Here is a 17981-nt window from a genome sequence, read left to right on the forward strand (position 1 = left end):
GTTGCCACTCAAACAGGAGAATGAAATTCCCTGACTTTTCCAGGTTTTCCAGGTGCGTTTCAAGAAAATTCCAGTCTATCCGCGTAAACGCTAAGAGGTAAATTATGGTATTACTTGTATTGTGTAGCAAATTCACTTAATTATTCAATAAATCCCAGAGGACATTTATTCTTAATTATTCTTGGTATACTTTGTTTTATAATTTTGTTTACTTTTCCACTTAAGAAACTTAATAAAATTTAAGATATATACATTGGATAACAAATGTATGTTTTATTTAATTATTACTCATGATCATCACCAGTTCAACACGAGGCTAATCCGGTCCTTATAAATCACAACGCAATGCTAAATAGTTAGGTTAGATTTTAGGTAAATTTAATTTGTGTGAGGTATGTTCTTAAAAAAGCACCTTAACACTTGAAAACACAAATATAATTATAATAGTTGTTGTTTTCTCCATTGAAGATTGAGATTAGAATCTTCCCAATCTGGAATAAAATAAGGCTTTTTCTGCCGACATTCTGCAGCTAAACGAAAGAAAGAAATCTATTTTAATAAATTGAGGTATTTGATATTTAGTTCGCAGCATACATAAGAAACAAATATGTGCATTAAATTTCGTGATGGTATGTCATCATACTGCTAGAATTAATTTCAAGATTATGCCAGAGAAAATTTCCTGGAATTTAGAAATATTATTTACTAATAATTAATAAATTTAGAGGGAAGAAGCATCATTAAATTATACAAATAACATAAAAATAAAGATAATTACTTAAAAATTGAATTAGAATAATCAACGATATTTTAGCGAATATAGTTATATTACATGGTTAGCCAAGATGACATGCGGTAAAATTCTAGTATACAGTAAGGCTTTGGCATGATTTTGAAAATTGTAGCCAAGACCAAAATGACCCGTTTACTGCGCATCATCATGTCGCCAAATCCATACATGGAGATTATTTTAACCAAAAAACGTCTATACAAAGAATCTCTAATTCTTTGGTCTATGTAGAGAAGAAAATTTTCCATACAAGTAAAATGCTATTACGCCGCTAGAAAGCGGAGGGAAAATTTGCCAAGGGATTTGGCGACGGAACCTGGCGGCCAGAATTTCCCTCTCCGCGATGTGTACTGGAAATTGAGAAACGTGTTAAGAAGAAACGTTCTTTGACAAAAAGAAAGCTACGAAAATCCGTTTTTAAATTATTGCGAAAAATCCAAGAAGAAACGTTTTATCAAAGGACGTTTCTTCTTGGATTTTTCGCAATAATTTTAAAAACGGATTTTCGTAGTTCCCCCCCCCCTGAAAATTACTAACCTATGAATTAATTTACTTGCGCCAAAAAATATTTTCTTTTAATTTAGAGTTTAACTACTTGCGCTAAGACTAAACTTCACGGTTGCGGTGCCGTGCGCTACAATATAGCAAGTGGTAAAGTGTCTCATTTACGCCGCTCTGCATCTGCGAGTGCAATCCAGAGCTGTAACTCGAGAAATAAACAATCTCGTTGTTAGGCGACGTGTGCACCATGTTATTTTCATTTTTGCGATAAATGCTTATCGACGTGGTGTTCACGTCGCTCGCAGTTTGAAACAAAAACATCTCAACGTGCATGGCACGTCTTTTTAGCGCAAGTGGTTAAAGAAATTTTAAAGGATATTCATTTAATGAACTCTTGATAACGTGACCTTGGAACTTCGACACCGGTTTCCAGCTTTGGCGGCAGATATATCACGCATGCACAGCTGTTTCCCTCTATGATGGAACGGAGCCACGTCTGTTGCAGAGAGGTTTCCCTTCTTTACAATACATATTCTTTGATTCTAACCTCCATGGTACCGTATACTAAGATTAAACCCATTTTGTTTTATACGAGAACAGGTACTTTCTTTAGTTCATGCACTGCACATGCGATTCTTGAGAATACTGGAAACCAAAAGTTGCAGGAAACTTGCTTTGCCTTTCTAAAAGGCAATCAAATTGGAGCTGCGAAAATTGGCTCTATGCCAGCAGACACTCACGTGATAGGCAATTCGAAAAAAAAGTTCTCTCTTCCGACGTCGGCGCAAAAATCGCTTTTTTTGGCGGGATCATTGTATGAATTTCCCTGACTTTTCCAGATTTTGACAAAAATACTTAAATTCCCTGACTTTTCCCTGAATTTTTCGGTCAATTTTCGAATTCCCTGACTTTTCCCGGTTCTCCCGGTTTTCCAGGTAGCGTGGCAACCCTGGGTAAAGACGCTGATAATTGGTAGTTCGGTCCGAGATTCGAATCTCGCGAACGGGCTGGCCGCATCGGTGTTTTCCCCATGTATAACGTGTATATGAGCCAGTTTACCTTAGAAAGTCCTCGACGAAGGCATCCCTCCCTTTAGGCAGATAGCCCTTGTGTACTTTGCCATAATTAAATAATCCAATCCAATCCTTAATTAAATATAATTGATTTGTAACTTCTACTGGAACTGATGGTAAGAATTGAAGTGCAAATAAATAATATCGTGTGCAATCTTGATTAATATAAAATTTAAAATATTTGCATTCAGACAAAGTTTTTTGAAATATTTGCAATTACTTTATAAGAAGGACTTATTAATAACCGTAATAATTACTTATTATATTACTGATGATTAGGATTCAGTTCTTGACAATTACATTCCAAATTAGAATTTTACGGATATAATGAAAATACGCTACGCACAAAAATAAATTTGAGGATAAAAATGAGTTGGTTTTTTATGTTTTAAAATTTCTTAAATTCATTTAATAAACATCGTATCCTCATTGTTAATTGAATCCTGAATGTTGGGTGGCGTTTATAGAATTATTCTTACTTGTCCACAGAATCTGCTGACTTATCCAGCCATTGAGTAGCTGCAGATCATTTCTACATAACCATTCAACTTTCATTAATTCAGTCTCTAGAGGGCTGTATGTTTATATCATAATTTGACTTTTATAAAAATGATTATTCTAAAGATTATGTTTCTATAAAAATATACTGTGCTTTAAAAATGTGGATGATAGTATCAGCCGCTCTTTCAGCCACTTCAAAAGCAACAGATTGTTTAGAAATAAATTATGCAGTTAATGTCATAAAATTCAAATAAATATCAAACAAAAATTCTCAGTTTTAGACAATTCGATTTAAACAAAGTAAAGTAGCAGACGATAAAACGCCGAAAGTAAAAATTTACTCTTATTTTTTTTAAAAAAAGGAAGATAGAGAGAAATTTTAAAAAAATAGTTAAAAATTTGAATAATATCATCTATAATTTAAAAAAAAAATAGCTTTTCATATAGTATTAATAAATATTTATTACGCTTCATTGAGGGAAATAATGTTATATAATTAATTCTTCGTAAAATCTTACTTGAAATTTAAGGTTAAAAATAGCTGTGGCAATTCAGTGTAACAAAAATCCATAGACCACATTTGGCGTTATTATCGCTCAAAAAAAAGATGCCAAATTTCAAAACTCGAAAATATGCAAATTCGTGTATATCTTAGAAAATTTTGAATAAAAAAGTCTAATTTTTTGCAGATATGCTTAAAAATACACCTACTTTAAGATGATGGTAAAAATTTTATAGGTTATAATTCAAAATTTTTTTCGAAAAATTTATAAAAATTATTTTAAAATAGAAATTTTAAAAATAAAACACAAAAAATGGATAAATTTTATTTGGAATGAACCTAAGTTTCGAAATGTGAGAGAAAAAATCAAAAACGTTTAATAAAAAAAGAGATATTAATAAATATTTGCCAAATTCAATTAACATTGAGGAGCTAAAATTTTGAGAGCTAATATTTTAAAAACTACTCGTACGATTTTTACAAAACTTGGTATTCTGGCATAATTTGAGATGCAGAATCGAAATATGTAAAAAAATTGGTATGTTATTTCAGAAAAAGTCCGATTTTGTGTCGAAATACCTATGTTAGAATAGTGCTATATATAAATCTAATATACATCCTAAGTCGCGCTTTCGAGACATGAAAAACGCAATTTGAATTTTGTCAATCGGCCCAGTAGAACGAGAGATATCACTGTCCCCCCCCCTTTTTTTTTTTAGCAGTGTACATACTACACTGCCAAATACAGTTTGGAATCACATATCAGAATGGTTTGTACCATCCAAATACAACTTGGTAAGTCTTTATGTAAATCATATTTATGAATGATTTTACATAGATCATACATTAAAAGAGCTTAAATATTCTAAAAAAATTTTGAAATATTTATCCTTCCATGAAAAAATAGATGGCCATAGGAAAAAAAAAATATTCCCACTGAAGAGGAATCTTACGTTGAAATGAATTAAACAGTGATAAATATATAATATGTCTAAAGAATAATTCATGTATACTACAGGAATATTCAAAACAACGATCAACAAAAATATATGGAAAGTAAGAATCAACTACTCTTTCCAATTTACCCAATGTTCTTAGCTTAGCTTCAACTATATTCCTAGATAAATGACATTAATATACCTTTTCTTATATGTATCAAATGTTAGTATAAACTATGTTAATATTACTGTCTTAAAAATAGATCTGTTTGTACACATGCAAAAATATATAGAGTTTGTTTGAAAAACAGGATAAGAATTAGATAAAATTCTTTAAAAAAAATACCCTAAAAGTCATAAAAATACATACCATGTTCAATAATTTCTACCAAGTTTCTAAGATGTGGTAAAATTGCACAACCCATCAAAATAGCTATCTGCTGCACAATTTTTATGCCAGTGTGACGAGCCTGCCAGGATTTCTTACTCCTGCACACAGCTTTCAAAAAGGGTAAAAGGGCTGGAATACCTAAAGCTGAAGCAACGACTGCAAAAGCACGAGCTGTTGTATTTCTTACATACTCATCAATGTTGTCAATATCAGGTCTCATAGTAGAAATCATAGTTGCCAACCCTGCAGCCTAAAACAATTGAATACAATAAATATTAGATGAAAAAGATAATTACAGAATTCTTGATGAATATATATAATTATGTATAAATCAAATATCTTGCATACCTTTGCTAAATTAGAAATTATTTCTCTACCTTCAACACGAGCATAGTAATCTTCATCAATCAAGAGAGGTTCAATGACGACAAGAATCTAAAAAAAATATATATATATATATATTATACACACATATATAAAAGAAATGACAAAAATTAAAAAATAATAAACAGTTCAAATTCACTACTTGAATAGCCGTGAACTATTCGGATACAAATTATGAAAGTTTAGTATATCAAATAAAATTTAAAATGAATAGCAGTTAAAAATTCATCTCACTGCAACAAAACAGCAATTAAATAAACTATTTGAACAAAAAATAGCCATAAAAAATATAGCTTTCTTTATCAGCATCTATTTTTCATTGCTGATGACACGTCACTTTAAAAAAGCTTAGACTATATGCAAAAATCCACTGTGTATTCAACTTCTTTACCCTTCTGAGTGGCACAGCTTTTGAATCTGCTGATGAAAACCTACATTTAAACAGCATTTATTACCTAAATTCGTACAGTTACTTAATTTAGTCTGTTCCCCTAAGCATTCACTAAGATGATATTTATCATATCACTAAGATAATATTGGTATATACCCAATCTAGGTTTCATCCCTCCTTCTAATTTTGTTTAATTAAGATAATTTATTATGTTTATTGCTACTTATTTATAAGCCCTCCTCCTAATGTTCAAAATGAAAAATGCAACATTGAATTTTTATAATTCCTATTATATATTGTTGAATTTTTCTCTTCCTTCACGTTCGTACAGGGTTCGTAGATTTGGAGTGAATAATGACGACACTTGATGAAGTATCGAAACACACTTTATTTATCAATATTAATCAGGACAGCTCCAAAACACTTTTACAGTCGTCGAAGATCTACTATAAGCAGCCTGGAACAATCAGTGACACAGCCTTCAGATTATCAGGCTATAATGGTGGAGACAGCTTCCTGCAAAGCACGAGACTCCGGAGTACAGCTCCCGACTCTGCTTGGTCGTTCTCGGAACTACACGTACTCTCAAGACTCTCCACGCTACAACTCGCGATGCACTCGACGACACACGAGCACAGCTCCCGACTCTTCAGTTCAGTCGTTCCCAGAGCTCAACACGCTCTCTCGACGATGCACTAACCGCGCTACACTAATAGACTCCTTCAGTGCTAACAGACCCACTCAGCACTTGCTGCCTGGCTGTCAACTCTATCGACTCTGCAGAGATTGACTCGCTAGACAGGACACCAACTCGATACTAACTAACTCGCACTCTAGACGAGGCACACACACAATAACTGACTGCGGACCAGCAGGGTTTATATAGCTTTCGGCTTGTGTTCAAGAACATTCTGAGGTAAACCGGTAAGAATTCGTTCCAGAAGGTTCTCCAACCGTCCATGGTATATCACCAATTTTGTTGCCAATTAGGCGATTTTTTTGCCAAATGTGGCAACCCTGCCTTCCCTTGCCATTTTATGGCAAACCTAAAACTGCTTTGCGGGGAAGCCATCTTACCGAGCCTTGACATTTCGCAACAATATACTTAAACCAGAGAATACACTCTTTTGCAAAAAAATCAAAGCACCAAGAAGGACTTTTGCGATCGTGATGAAATTTGGTATGCAAAAAACATCTTGATGCATCATCAACATGCAAAGGATCAAAGTTTCAAGGCAAATGAACAGGAATTGCGATCATAGCGCGCATTTCTAGTGCACAATTCGCAAAGTATAAAACCAGTAACAGAGACGGAAAATTTATCTTTTTTTTTTTTTTTTTTTTTTTTTGTTCCCCCCCCCCATTCATCAAAAGCAACCATTTCCTTCATGGTGCTTCAATTTTTTTGCAAAAAAAGTGTATTTATCAGCTATTCAATAAAAACATGATTCAAATAAAACTGCTTTTAATGTTAACAAAATTCTAGCAGATAAAAATTAAATTACTGTATGAAAACAGATTAGAACAAAACTCGTGATGAATTTGTTCGAAACCTAAATGACAATCAATTCATCGACACATGTTTTAAAACACTAGAAATGGATTTTTCAAAGTGATACAGACACAATCTTGGAAGAGGGTAAAAAAGTATTTCTAAAAACTCTTTTCTGAAGCTGCAGAGGTAAAATATCCATGATGTCTGAAAAAGTTAATAGACAATATATGAAAGTTCTAAGGAAGCATGTTTTCTCAAAGCACATGGAAAAACATAAATACTGTAAAAGTCGATAACAGAAATCCCCAAAACAGAAGAAAATAATAATAGATATATAATGTTGATACAATCTCTTTGCTGCAAGCTGTAGACATTGATATCCATTGCACATCATTATTGTATTAAGAAACATCTTCACATAATGCTTTATTTTTCAGATTTTATATTATCCATGCTTCTTCATTAACAATCTGAGAATTTTCCAATAAGTATACATGAACATTTCAACTACCGAAAGTATAAAGTTAGAATTTATTGTACTATACTTAAAATGCAGATATTTTCATTAAACTTCCTGCCTAAGTCAGAAAGTTTTAAACTGCCCTTCAGATATTTCAGTACAAATAAAAAAAAAATAAAAAAAAAGTATAATTTTTGGTACTTTCTAATTATACGTACTTCTGGTTTCAATATTTGGTAGAATTGCTTGTTTCTGGCATATTCTCAATTATATTCATTAGAAAGGCAACATATACATATGCATCCCCACACGTTATATACTTTATATTTAAACATCATTATAAGCCAAACAAATAATTTTTTTTTTCCCCCAATTCATAAAATCACCATTGAACTAGTAACTTCTGCGGATGATCAGACAATGCTGAATTTTTTCATATAAATATTAAGTTTAATAAGTTATTAAGTTTCCAATAAAATACAAATACTAAAAAATTAATTTTTATATATTCTGTTTATTAATCTGGAAGAACCTGTTTATTGTGTGATTTCAACTATAATGACAGCGTACATTTTACAGTTACAAAACAAAATTTAAAAAATTAATACTTAACAAAGAACTATTTTATTTATATCTTGTTATAAATACTGTTTATACATTTTCATAAATATTGATGCCTTTATCTTAATTTTGCAGCTACCACAATATTTCTTTTCATAACATACTTCTCTTTCACATTATGCTGAAAAGCAGAATAAAGATAAAAGAACAGTTAGGTAATGTAAAGATGACAAAACTTTAACTGCAAAAGAGTAAATAAAAGCTATATTCTAAACAAAATGTAATGTTCATTTATGCATAATTTTTCAGCTAAGCCACTTATAAAAATCAAGTATAACATTCTCTAAAATTACAGAGCATTCAAAAATTTCAAAGCACAAATTTAATAAATGTTTGAAAATAATGCTAATGGAACTCTGAAATTGCAGATTGAATAAACAATATATGAAAAATAAAAGAACATACCTTATGGACATAAGGACGCACCAGATCATCTAACTTGTATAGAATACGATCTATGACTTTAACCAAGAGATGTCTCTCCTGATCTTCTAATGTCGGAGACATAAGAAGGGGAAGGATTTGATTAAATAATGGCCCAGCACCAAACTCTCTGGCTTTATCTGTGATTTGACGTAAGGCAGCTTTTCGCATAGGTGGTGTTCCATTTTTAATCTTCAGAAGTAATTTCATAATTTTTCTTTCCTTCTGTTGATCTGGACTTAAAGATTCTTCATCCACATCAGCCTATAAAACAAATAAACATAATACAGATACCTACTTGTTTCAATCCCATTAAAAATATAGAATAAAGTGACTATAAACTGATTTTAGTATTCATGTATTACCACTGACACTGAAAATTGGCTACCATTGAACCATGAAGTTTCGCAAATCCTAGCAAAATCCCACCAATCATTCCTGCACAATTCTGAAGGAACGCAACATTTTATTTAATAAATGATCAGTATTCAACCTGGTTTATACAAAGGCTTTCATTGATTTCTTTTATTAGACCCTCTGATTTTACTGGCAATTTTGTTTAGAACACTACGAGTATAACTTCTCACAAGTTTTAACTGTTCCAATTTATTATTGTTTTGTGCGCCATATTCAGTTGACTTACATTTCTCTTTTGTCCCCCCTGGATAGCAGAATTTTATAACTTTGAAAATAATCCACTGCTTGCTCTTTTTTAGAAGGCAGGTCTCCAATTCTCCCCCTAAATGCAAGGGGGAAATACAGTAATAACAGAACTTCTGACGCTTGTTCATAAAAACTAAATGTGGTTTATCAAAAACAAATCAGGGCTGCATTAAATGAAAATGCGTATGTGTACGGTTATTGTGACGAAGTCACATTGAATTAATTATTTACTAAATTATGGCAATATTAAGATATTTGCATCAGATTCCATTGGTGACAGTTTCCTTTTTTCGCCAACTTGTCTTGTAAGGAAAGGAACAGATTTTATCAGACAACTGCCGTAAGCGGAGGAAAGTATTGGGTCAGACAACTAGCGTCTTCACTTCTGTTTGCCTGGGTAGCTGAAGGTATTTTGCGATTGGTTGCCTTCTGACGCTGGATTTTTTTTCATTGGCGGCAAAACTTAACTGTGGAACTTTATAAAAGGCGGTAATTTTTGTTCACCGAGAGGGAGGAGAAGGAGGAGTTTGTGAAGGTGCGAGATGGAGATAACATAGAGAAAGACAGTTAAAGTGTGGTAAAGATTATTTCGTCAGTTGTGGTGGCAAAAGTATATGTCACATGTTATGATAAATAGGAATATAGTGGCAACTTACCCCAGGACAAGATCCAGGTCTATAGCCCGCCGTGATGAGAGAGTGACAAACGTGACGAGGTCACATTGAATTAATTATTTACTACGTTATAGAAATATTTAGATATTTGCATCAGATTCCATTGGTTACGGTTTCCTTTTTTTCGCCAACTTGTGTCGTAAGGTGAGGAAGAGATTTCATCAGATAACTTGTAAGCGGAGGAAAGTATTGCATCAGACAACTGTTGTAAGTGGAGGAAAGTACTGCGTCAGACAACTAGCGTCTTCACTTCTGTTTGCCTAGGTAGCTGAAGGTATTTTGCGATTGGTTGCCTTCTGACGCTGGATTTTTTTTCATTGGCGGGAAAACTTAACTGTGGAACTTTATAAAAGGCGGTAATTTTTGTCCACCGAGAGGGAGAAGGAGGAGATTGTGAAGGTGCGAGATGAAGATGCTGCATAGAGAAAGACGGTAAGAGTGGGGTAAAATGCAAACTTTTGGGAATTTATCGTGCAAGCTTTCTTTGGTCTCCCAGTGCATATGAAGGAAACGAGTTTCTTTCTTTTTGATGCTGTAGCTGCAGAATTTAAGCTAATCTCTTTTTTTTTTTTTTTTTTCCCCGGGCTTGGCATTTTCGACCGGCATCCCTATGAAGAGTACCTGCATGTGATTGAGCTGAAATATACCAAGTCTTCGAAGGGGTCTGTGGAAGAATTGATCTATCTTTATTTTCTGAGTGAGGAGGCCTCATATCATCATGTGACACACCGGATTAAAAAAAAGAATACCTCTTCAGCATTGTTAGTATTCAATAAAGCAAGAATTAAATCTGTTTTCACGTGTTTCTCACTCTCTCGTCACGGCGGGCTATAGACCTGGATCTTGTCCTGGGGTAAGTTGCCACTATATTCCTGTTTATCATAACATGTGACATATACTTTTGCCACCACAACCAACGAAATAATCTTTACCACAGTTATATCACATTTACCAATACTTAGCTCTAAACTGGAGTTTAGTGACATACTTGGCATTTGGTGACAATTTCATGGTCAGTGAAATAATACATTAAGTAATTTAATTTTTGCGCAGAACATTTCAAAAATGAAATTTTTAAAACTCTTATGCTGTAAATATCAATATTTAAACTTAGCATAAATTTAATACAGCAAGCAGCTGTAAAAAATTAGCTTACACACAAAAATAAAAGTTTAATTACATTGTTCTTAACTAAATTTAGATTAAAAATCAATAAAAACATTATTAAAATTTAAAATTCAACCAAATGTAAGACTTACAAGAAGTTTATCAAAATATTGTATATCTTCAGGTTTCAAAGGTGGAAGATTGCCTTTTGGTTGTGTATCCATCATTTTAACAGGATCTTCTTTCTGGAAAAAGAATCCGGATGTTCCACCAAGAGGAGTGGGTGTAGAAGTAAGCTTACGTGCTGGCGTTCGAATAGGTATGTAACCAGCTGGAGGTTGAAGGACTTTGTAACCAGGAGGAAACATAGTTTCAAGTTCATCATCTGTTAGTGGTCGGTTGCGTTCATCGATTTCCCTTTCCCATCTGTAGGCCTGAAGTTGCTCTGGTGTCATAGCCATTATGTGCCCTTAAAAATTTTTTAATGAGATTTATTTAAATGAGAAAAATTATATTGACATTCTAAATGCTAACATATGTCATATTTTTTTAATATTGGTACTACTCTTATATCTGCCCTCAAGTCGCCAAATGTATCAATATGTGTTCTGAGCTGGTTTTTGGCACGATGTTGTTTGTATGGCAACAATTTTGGCATTGAAACTTGTTTTGCTATAGTGGTTTTATTTACTGGTTGGTTGTTTTGGTGGGCATTTTGAAATCGCTTATGTTACAATAAAAGACGTGGTGGCAAAACTTCAGTCACATATTTTGGATTGTGTGCTAAGTAAATTTAGTATTAAAAGGTAAAATGTTGGAGTTGTTAATGAGTCTTTTGTTCACAAGCGTGTTTATGCAGATCAAAGTGTGTTTTTGGAATTTCTGCGGGAACCAGGAGGTCTTTGGAAATACAATAGAGAATATATGGTGGCATGTTACAGCTACGTTGCCTACTTATAATCAGAAATGCAATTTTGAGTTTTATTTGGCATGTTTTTCCGTTACAGTTCTGAAACGGGAGAAATTGTGGGATAAATTGAAAATTTGTTTGTAGAATATTTGATGAAAGTGTTTGTGTTTATTGTTTTGAATTGTTGTTTCCCTGATGTCTGAAATTGATATTTTTGCTGTTTGAAGAAGCATTCACAATGGTAAGTACATTTTATTGTTGTTGGCTTATTTTGTAGAATTTTTGAGTATTTTTTCCTATGAATTTCTGTGGTTATTGTTGTTTTTTGAATTGTTTGTAATTTATTGTAGTTATTTTAGTTCTATTTTGTTGATTTGCACGCAATGAAATGCCTAGATTGTGCAATTCACTGATGTTTTTTAAAATTAAAACAGAACAATGTGTAAATGATATTGTTTGAAACTTATTCTTGTTATGTTAGTTTATTTTAGCGAGGTTTACGTAATTTCTAGATTCCTTTGCTACATAGATTGGTGCAATTCTCTGATTTTTTCAAGTTAAAACAGATCGCTGTGTATAATAATCTTGTTAAATATTTTTCATTAGAAACTTTACGTCTTTGCTATCTAAATTTTTTGTTTTGTTTTGGATTTTTGTTGTAAATTTGTGTTAAAAACAGGGGTTTTGCACATTCAAAAACCATGTTTTTGCATACATTTTAGGCTTAAAGTTCGAAATGTAGAGAAAAATTTAGATAGTAATATGGCGCCATGGGGTTTCTCGCCAAAAATATTCTGTGAGAAATTTGTCACCAACTGAGGGCATATATAAGAGTAGTTCCTTAATTTTTCATAAATATGTTTACAATTTGTCAAAATGCACATGCTCTGAAATATAAATATATGTGCATTCACAGAAAATTCTGTCAATGTTTAAGCTGTTTGAGCTCATGCTTAGTGTCATCAATGCACACGATGTTCAGTTTTTAGTAATAATTTACTTTAGCTTCACACAAAAAAAGCATTCATAATATGCTCTTCAGGCAATTAGAATTTTCATAGCATCCTAAGAGATCAAAACAGAGACCATCTTTTAATATTTTTACAGTAAGAAAAAAAAATGATAAAAATGTCAATTGGTATCTTAGCTTTCTCTGCTGCATTATTAATAGAAATAAAGGGTTATCCATTAAACTGCACAGAACAAGTAACAATTTAAATTATGTGCGAACAAAAAAAAATTAACTTTTTAATATTTTCAAGAACAAGGTTTGACTAGGGAAAAGTTCATAAGAATACTGAGCTCGACAAAATGATTTCTTGTACTAAATTTTAAAAATACATAATAAACTAGCCCTCAAAAAAAAATGTGACAATAAACGTATCAAAAAACTTCAAAAGAGTGTACCTGGAGTAGGTGTAGCCATCCCCATGGCCTTAGCACCTGTAGGAGTTATTCCACTTGGAGTTATTGGAGTCATAGGAGTCATTGGAGTCATCGGGGTCATCATAGATGGAGTCTGAGGTGTCTGATTGCCTAACTGTGATGATGGAGTTTCGTCCCATCGAGATCGACGTTTGCTTGCACTCGGAGTTGGAGTTTCTTGAATTAAATCTGTACCAGTTCTGTCAGTGCGAGGAGTTTCTGCCCAACCGCTACCATGAGCAGGTGTTTCTGAAAATTTGAACAATATATTAAACTAAGCATTACATCCCAATTAAGCTAATATACATATAATACAATAGTGACAACTATTATTATGATTAAAAATTATAGAAATCATTTTACTTTCATAATTTTTTGCATTATATAATATTTAGTTCTTAAGCCCTTACACAATTAAATAACTTTTACTACAACTTTATTGAGAACTCGCATTAAAAAAATGTACACTAAGAGGGAAAAAGCAATAAAGTAATTAGGTTTAAAAAGTTCAAATTAAATGTGAAATACAAACTTGATGATATTATTACTGAAAAGCTATATGAAGTAAAACCTCATTGAAATGACACCCCCACATTAAGAATAAAATAGTTATGAACACAATCACACTCTGGAGAACAAAATTTGAAAAAAATTTCCCTTTGTAAAACAAACAAGTCATAATTAATAATTAATAATAACATTAATAACTGCTCTGTGACACTATTTTCATGAAGCTTTGATAGTGAAATTTTTAACAGAGACATTAGGCTTTCTAGGTGTCCTTATTTAAGGAGCAACTCATTCATTAGCTTGAAAATTAAAACAAAATTTTTAACACGGATGATAATTTTAAAACAGATAATTTTAGAGATCTACAGCTACTGTCTTCAAAAACCAATAGTATCAAATCACATGCCTATTTACATGAAAGCTATAGAAATGATTTCTCCTTTATTACTTCTGAAATATATCATTTAAAACCCAATCCCACCCAAGAACTATCGGTCTTAATAACAATAGAATAGAATTTTGAAAATAGTATGAATTATTTAAGAGGTAGTGCTTTCTATTACAGAAACAACTGAGACTGAAAAACAGAACCTTGGAAAGTTTAAAAACAAGCATTATGATAGGAAAGAAATACTGTCTTACTGACAAGATGGAATAATGTTCATCTGTTAAATTAGGTGGTTACCAGACACAATGGACATAATCTTATTTTAAAATCTTATTTTATTGTATTTTCCTATTAATATCTTGCCCATCTTAATATATTATCTCACCTTATCCATTAATATCTTACAAAACCAAATTTTAAGAGATATCAGCCATTAAGCCAAATGATTTTGCTAAAAAGGTCATCCATTTTCAAAATTCCACAGCATTCATAAATTTAAATATTCTTGAATTAATTACTTTAAAAAATATACCTCGATCAGTTTTGGGAGTTTCATCCCATCTGTTTCTGCGAGCACTCGGCGTAGCTCGATGACCAGGAGTGTCATGGCCTGGTGTTGCAGCCCCAGGTGTTGCATGAGCAGGAGTGGCATCCCACATTCTAGTGCTCTGCCCAGGAGTAGCGCCGGGTGTTTCAGAGCCTTTAGGTATTCTTCCAGGTGTTTCATCCCAACGACTAGCTGATGGAGTATGTGACTAAAGAGGAAAAATAAAATTAATTATCAAAATATAAAACTACACTTCCATTAAATGTTTTAACAAATATAAAAAGCATTCTTTACAGCCATCCATTAAAATTTTTTTCATGGCTAAATAAAATTTAAAATTTCTCAGTATATTTAATACAATATTTCCAATACAATTTGTTTCACTTTTCACATCTCTAACAAGTAATGTTGCAGCAGCTGTTATTAAAAAAAAGAAAGAAAGAAAGAAAGAAAATCTGAAAGCTTTCAGAATTTACATTACGCCCAAAGGGACTTCTTTTTTTAACGTTTTGTTATACCTTTATTTATTAAATATTATGTTGTTCACACTTCAATTCAACAGCAATATCACAAATTCAGTTCAATACCCATATCACAAAATAGTTTTAAAATGAGTATATCTTTAGAATTTTTTATTCACAGTCTCGCACACTGGAGATAAAAATGCTTTTTTTTTCCCCCCCCCCATACAGTGTTGCTATGGCTCAATTTTAAATCATTGAGTTTGTTAATAAAAAATTCGTTGATGTTTTAGGAAATATGAAACAACTTCCAAATTTGGGCTTCCAGATGCCCATATTCGGGTGGAAATGTACATTATTAAAAATATGATGCAGATTCTTCATTATTTAATTACTTTAAATATAATATAAGGTGATAATATTTGGTGGCAACAAATTTGGAAAGTGAACCAATGCAAAATGCCAAAACGAAATTAAAAGTCCTTCTGGGCAAATTGCCCCTTTGGACTAACAATAATTTACTAATATATTTTACAGGAAAGGTGAATTTAAAGAGCACGTTTAAATTACACCATTCAATAGTAAGTAAATCAAAGCCATTTGCAGCTAAATGTAAACTATGCATTTCATTGTTATAAAATGTTTTGATAACTTTCTAAAAATTAATTATTTTCCTTGCTGTAATGCTTTAAATGAAACAATGATTTCCCTCCACCTCCAACATACTTTGTGCATAATGTTATACAGGATATACAGCCTTTTGGAACTGGATGAAGTATCAGAATACTTTTCTTTCACATACATGACAGAAAAAGTGCATTTTAAATGCAGAGTTTAGTAATTTTGGTAATATTGTATAGTGCATAATTCATTAAGTAGACTATGTTGCATTTATTTTTGTTGAGTACTGTACTATAAGGAATAAGGGGAAAAAATATTTTAAAAGTTTCTGGGTGTATTCTAAAGTGTAATAGAATGCACCCAAGAATTTATGTCTAACTGCCAAATTTAGGCAAAAAAATGGCGCTATTTGGCACTCTTGAAAATCCATCCTCTGCTTCATCATAACATTCACAACACATATTTTACACGGGATGGAGCATTGCACAACTTGAGAAATGACAGACATGCATCAAAATACATGAAATTGTGAATAAATATGAGAGTCTCATAAAGATAGATCATGAATACTAGTTGCAGCAGGAGAGTGCCAAAGCCTAAAACTAAGAGTGTCAGCTGTCTGTGAAATAAATAATATCTTTCAAAACGTATAAGAGTTGTCAGTCATGCAGCATTGCTAGCAGCTGCTCCTTTTAGCACTTAGGGCAAAAAAGTTTTTTAAAAAAAATTGTTTCATCTTCTGAGCACTATATATCACAATTGTGAACATAACATCTTTTCACAAATTGTTTGTTTTAGCACAACCTATTACCCTCTCACTTAGAATTATCCTGTGATATTTAACAGATGGGTAGAGTTTAAGGTCATTAATAAGAGAGATAACATTTTACATTTACAGAATCATAACAAATATATCAAAATTACAGACTTCAGTTTTGGTCCAAGTGTTTAGATTATAGTTCTTAATAGTTATTTCGAACATAACGATTTTATTAGGGTTCATTAAAAAGGATTGGAAAATTTTACAGTTTTTTTTAAGCAAAAAAAAAAAAAAAAACTTAGTACAAAGCATAATGATTATAACATACTTCAGCAGCATCCCAGCTTGATGCCTTCTTTTTAGCAGGTGTAGATGGAGTTTCATCTCCTGCTGGTTGATCCCATCTTCGACGCTTGGCTTTAAAAATAAAAATAATGACAATAATAGTCAATAAAAACTGATGCAAAATTCTACAATTTCAAAAACTTACCCATCTATATATATAATATATAGAGAGAGAGACACACAGTATAGATATTTAGAGCTAATATTCAGAAAATTTAATAACTGTTAAGTATCAAAGAGCAGTACTATATACATTTATTTACATTTAAAACTGGTAGTTGAAACTCAACGTGAAAGTAAGAAAATGTGTAAAAAAAATATATATACGTGTCCCCACCTGTTGGGAATTACGGTTATTTAAATCGCGACAAAGCACTCAAAGGTTATCTGCCTACGGAAAGGGATGTCTTCACAGAGGATTGTTCAAGGGGAAACTGGCTTATATTCAAGCATTTCAGTGATTTTACCACTCAGCCATTGATAAGCCTATTTTTGATCGAGTGCCAAAAACTGGTAAATCTCATTCTGGGGTACTTTAAATATTTTCCCCCTTAACTTTAATATAAGGCACCTTTAGAATATTTATAATAAAATTAAACAATTTAATAACAGCATGAGAAACTGAAAATTTTAACAATCAATACATCCATATTAGCTAAAACTGGTCTGTTCCTTCAAATTTCTGCTGGTAAAATTTGATAGGATCTTCAAACTTTCATGGTTGACAAGATTTTATAAAATGGTTAAATTGTTTTACTTTTCAATGTTTAAAGCTTTATGTCTTTTATAAAGTTTACTTTTATATGTTTTATTTGTTTTAAGTATATTGTTGTATTATATGTTAAAACCTATAAAAATATTTTGGCTTTTATGTCTAAAATGAACTTCCCCCCTCCCCCAGAAATCTTATGTAAATTTAAATCTAGGCTTTTGATAAATCAGGTGATTGTATTTATAATTTTAGACTGGATATTTCTCCTTCTAAAAATTCACTTGAATTTTCTACTGTTTATTTTTCAACTGTCCAGAATTTTTCCATATTATTATATTTCCATTTAACATTTGTCAACATTTCTCAATTCTTCCAGAGTTTTTACTGT

The 17981-nt window shown here is 32.0% G+C and overlaps 1 protein-coding gene across 2 annotated transcripts in view; it reads right to left on the bottom strand.

Moving 5' to 3' along the window:
- Window positions 1–17981, bottom strand: part of Sf3b1 (splicing factor 3b subunit 1) — a 124659-nt gene that overhangs the window by 68610 nt on the left and 38068 nt on the right. For both annotated transcript variants that reach the window (XM_085817857.1, XM_085817861.1), the window contains 7 exons: window positions 16865–16953; window positions 14680–14902; window positions 13232–13498; window positions 11067–11383; window positions 8453–8734; window positions 5045–5131; window positions 4676–4946 (listed from right to left, as the gene is read on the bottom strand). In XM_085817857.1, coding sequence (XP_085673983.1) covers window positions 4676–4946; window positions 5045–5131; window positions 8453–8734; window positions 11067–11383; window positions 13232–13498; window positions 14680–14902; window positions 16865–16953 — 1536 coding nt within the window. The remainder of the gene's footprint in view (window positions 1–4675; window positions 4947–5044; window positions 5132–8452; window positions 8735–11066; window positions 11384–13231; window positions 13499–14679; window positions 14903–16864; window positions 16954–17981) is intronic.

The sequence above is a fragment of the Stegodyphus dumicola genome, chromosome 1 (assembly GCF_044657685.1).
Source record: "Stegodyphus dumicola isolate Sdum_Otavi_A_Nest chromosome 1, ASM4465768v1".
Classification (NCBI taxonomy): domain Eukaryota; kingdom Metazoa; phylum Arthropoda; class Arachnida; order Araneae; family Eresidae; genus Stegodyphus; species Stegodyphus dumicola.